Genomic DNA, 4,283 nt, shown 5'->3' with positions numbered 1-4,283 from the left:
ACCCAATAATTTAAGGTTATCATTCTAGAGGGAGATATAATTAATTATTTGGGAAAATAGAATACTACTAAACTCGTCATCGAAAACTATTACAATTAAGGTGTAATTAGAAAAATAATTTACGACTAAAAATTCCCTAGAATATTGGCATTAGTCTCTACATGCATATGAATGAGACCTCGAGCACATAGTGGGGGTTACAATTGACTTTCAATTAATTTTAGGTGCATTCTCATTCTTAGGTTGTTAGAGGAATAAGTGAAGAATATTTTTAATCCCATGTAATGCCAATTTGTTTACAATTCTTTAAGCATAATCTCCACAGTTAAAATTTGGATTTTACATGATACCATGGTTTTAGAAAAATTATTTTTTATTTTTGGGAACTATTAGTGCATATATACTAGAGTTATGAGATAACTTTCACATACCATTGTTTACATCTTGTAGATTATATCATATGCATTTAAATCTAATGCATACTTCTCATATTATTCTTATAAATGTTTTCCCCAAAAGTTTAATGTCAGTTTTCTCCCAAAATTATTTAATTATTAACAATGGAAATAATCAATTACACATTAAAATTAAGATAATTAACAAGTTATAATATTATTAAAATAATTATAATATATGCCATAAATCTCCATTATTTTCACAAGTATTGAGGTTGGAAGTCCACGAAATAGAGATGGTTCTCTTGCTAAAGAAAGAAGTGATAGACCCTTGATACCCAATGGACTTCTTAGCATCAATTGTCTCCTTATCATAACCGAATTTTATACTAGATATATTTGGTAGTATTAATTATTATTGATGAGGATTCAACTATAAACCAAGCCAAACTCAAGGATTTGGGAAGGTAGAGTCATCATCAATTATGTGCATGTTCAAACCTGCACTTTATCCAAGTAAGCCCTATTCAAGGAGATTCATATGTATCCTCTTTATTGTGACCATTTTTAAAAGAAATGTATTTGGGATCTAGCTAAAAGATAGATGAGAGTTTCTTTGGAATTAAGAACATCTTTTTCACAATTATTTTTTAGATTTGAAGTAATAATAGTCTCTTTACAGAGGAGAAGAAGGAGGTACGAAAAAAATGCAAAGAGATATAAAAATGCCCTTCATTTCGTGTTTGTTTAAAATTCTCTAAAACTTGTTTAGAATTTTTACTTTCTTTTCTATTTCTCAAACTATTTAAAAATCGTTGGTTTCAATAATAGATATTTTTTAATTACATATTTTAATAGTTAATTTCTTTAAAAAATTAAAAAAAAAACATATCTTATTAAGTTATACAAATAATTGTTTCTAATAATTTAAAACATTATTTTGTAAATTGATTCAACTCATTTTAATTTCTTTTCAATCTAAAAGAATATTTAAGAACATGACAAACACAAATTTTGAAATTTAAATTATATACAAAACAATAAAATAAAAATAAATAGATATTCGAGAAACATTCAACAAACAAATTTGGAAATCGTCATTTATTAAAATTCAGATAGGACATGCAACTTTTTGTCCCATTTTTTATAAACGTCTTTTGAAGAGATTCATATAGTAATAAGGACCACCCATATTATACTTGAGCAATAACTAGTCACCCTTAGGCCTAGGCATCCAGAGTAACATCTCCCCGAAAACTGGATGACAAGAAGCCTGATTTCCTCCCGCTCCATCTGAAAAATAATGACACACTGCTGTAGCGTTCCTCCTAACCTTCTCATTCCCCTGCACAACTTCCAGCTGCAGATCAAATACCTCACTACCCTTGATAGAATGACAATAACTCACTCCGTAAGGAAACGCAAAGATATGACACGTTACGGGTGGTTTACCTCCCACAATATTCTCCCTCTTACTCACTTTCGTAACCTTAACCCGCTGACCGGATCCAACAACTGACGTGTCAGTAAGCAAGTCCACGTCAGATCCAAAAAGAGAGGCCACGAATTCCACCATGCCCTCAACGGATGTGCTGCACCTCTTCACTTCTCCTTCTTCGCCCTTTTCCTCGCACAACTCCAACGTGCTCTCCATGATGCGGGACATATTTGACTCGCTCGAGATGCCCAACAAATTCAGAATCTGAGAAACATTTGCAGTGGAAAATGGCGGCATCATCTGTGCTAACTCTCTGGGCAAAAATGCGCCCAAATTTTTGCAAGGGCTAAGATCCGGTAATATCATTTCCCCCGACTCCCGCAGCTCTTTCTTGTCAAAAAACACGTTTTCCTTGACCTCCTCAAGTTCGGCATTGGCGTTCGCAAAACTTGAACCACCCGCTTTCGTCAGAAAATCCACGTCTTCACGGCAAATCAAACCGGCAGAGTGGCAGAATTCGTTGGCATCGAAAGAAGTAGCGTCAATCATCTTGTGCATCTGAGTTAGAGAAAGAGGGGAGAGACGAGCCACCAGGGTTTGAGGTATAGAGACTTCTAGAAGCTTCTCTCGCCACCGCTCACGCTGCAACTCCGCAACGTTGCTGCTAGCGCCGCCAACCAAAGTAATTGCATGAAATATTAAACCATGCCTACGTATCACTTTTTCTTGTATCCTCCACAACTAAACTAGACTTAAAACAACTAAACAACTGAAACGCAGAAAACAGAAAGCTAAAACAACTCACGCTAACTCCAACCAGCAGAAGTAGCACAAGTGTGCTTCTTTCCTATTTATAGAAAATTTCTCTCAAACAGTCAGCAGATGCTGCTAATTCATGAGTAGTATGAACGAAACTAAACGTGTGAAAAATTCATGTTTGGCACGCCACAAGACTTGGACTAAAATTCCCACATCAAGGAGTACTCGTTTTGTTTCGTTGTTCATCTTCTGGATACATGAAGATTTTTTTTTCATTTTTTTGTTTTTTTTTAGCACGTGAATTTTTGGGAGAAATTTCGAAGTAATTATCCCAATCTTCTATGCATATAATAGACAGGGATTCTCTAGCAAAAGAGATTGACATCTCAAAACAAATTTAAAAACATGGTCAAAGAGTTATGTTTGAAATATGATGAAGAAAAAGATTCTTCAACCTATGAGATTGACATTTCAACCAAGCAAAGGGAATAAGTCAAAAGTAAAATACAAAATACATACATGTGCTAAGAAAAATTATTCTAAAGAGACATTCTAAATTAATGTTTTTAGTAATATCAAGAATGCAGTTGGAATTTCTAAAGATAGATTCTAAATTAATGTTTTTAGTAATTTTGGTAAAATTTCATGTATGATAATTTGTACATTTTAGAAGTTTTCTTATTTGTGATGTAGTGAATTGTTGTGTTTTAGAAGTTGCAATCTCTATAAAATACTATCTTTTTGTTTTGTTTATGCGGATCAAAATAGAATCTCTATATTGAAGCAAATCATGATGTAATAGAAATTGAATAAATAATAGATATATGTTGAATTCATTTTTTTTTTCTATTGAACTTTATATCTACAAAGTTACATCATAGCTTGGTCGATCATTGTAATGGTTGCAAAAGTTAAAAATATCCATCCAACTCTCCATTTACATTATTTAAAATGTAATAGTACATTGCAAACCCTTAAGATATTGAGTTCCTTTAAAAAATAAGTGGTGGGTAAGTCCAAGATAATAGACCCACTTTTTGGCCAAAATAGCGGTATCTTTCTTTTGTGAAAATTAGTGTCTGTTAGAGTTGAGGTAAGCATTCGAAATACTTCTAGACAAGATATTGATCAACATATTATAAAAATAGATATGAAAAGTAGGGTTTTGTTTCTAATTTTCAAATATGTAATTTATTTGTAACTATTGTCAGGAAAATACTAACAAATTGAAGTTTTCTAAGCACTTATTACTTTTTGTACATATTGACAAATTATAATATAGAATTTTTTGTATGTGAATCAAATATGTATCTTTTGCAAAGTTGAAATGTAAAATTTAGTCGAAGGTGTTGAACTTGATTTATTAAAATGTTGAATTCCCATTGTGGGGACTCAAGTTCAATTCTCCATAGGGACATCTAAAGTGGAATTCTAAGTTGTGACACTTGGTCTTCCATAGTTGGCATCTAATGTGGAGTTAGTTTCTAGATAAAAGTGGATTTCTAAGTAACACCTCTTGATCTTCAACTAGTGATTTCTAGTGTGTTTTGTTGTAAGGAGCTTGTATTGGTCTCATGTTGAAGCTTAGATGAGCAAGATATTTAAAATTGATATATGCAATTCAAAAAAAGTAAAATTTTTAATTAAGAATATTCAAATAATGAGTCATCAACAGTCTAATTAGCTTAAGA

General features: G+C 32.2%; 1 protein-coding gene across 1 annotated transcript; it reads right to left on the bottom strand.

Annotated features, from left to right (window-relative positions):
• Positions 1 to 1,605: 1,605 nt before the first annotated feature.
• LOC131036352 (BURP domain-containing protein 16-like) lies at positions 1,606 to 2,391 on the bottom strand. Its single transcript, XM_057968216.2, has one exon. It carries the CDS (start codon positions 2,389 to 2,391, stop codon positions 1,606 to 1,608), a length of 786 nt encoding a protein of 261 aa, XP_057824199.2.
• Between the last annotated feature and the right edge of the window lie 1,892 nt (positions 2,392 to 4,283).

The sequence above is a fragment of the Cryptomeria japonica genome, unplaced genomic scaffold (assembly GCF_030272615.1).
Source record: "Cryptomeria japonica unplaced genomic scaffold, Sugi_1.0 HiC_scaffold_120, whole genome shotgun sequence".
Taxonomy (NCBI): Eukaryota; Viridiplantae; Streptophyta; class Pinopsida; order Cupressales; family Cupressaceae; genus Cryptomeria; species Cryptomeria japonica.
Note: the sequence above shows the minus strand (reverse complement) of the source record. Positions and strands in the feature narration are given on the sequence as shown.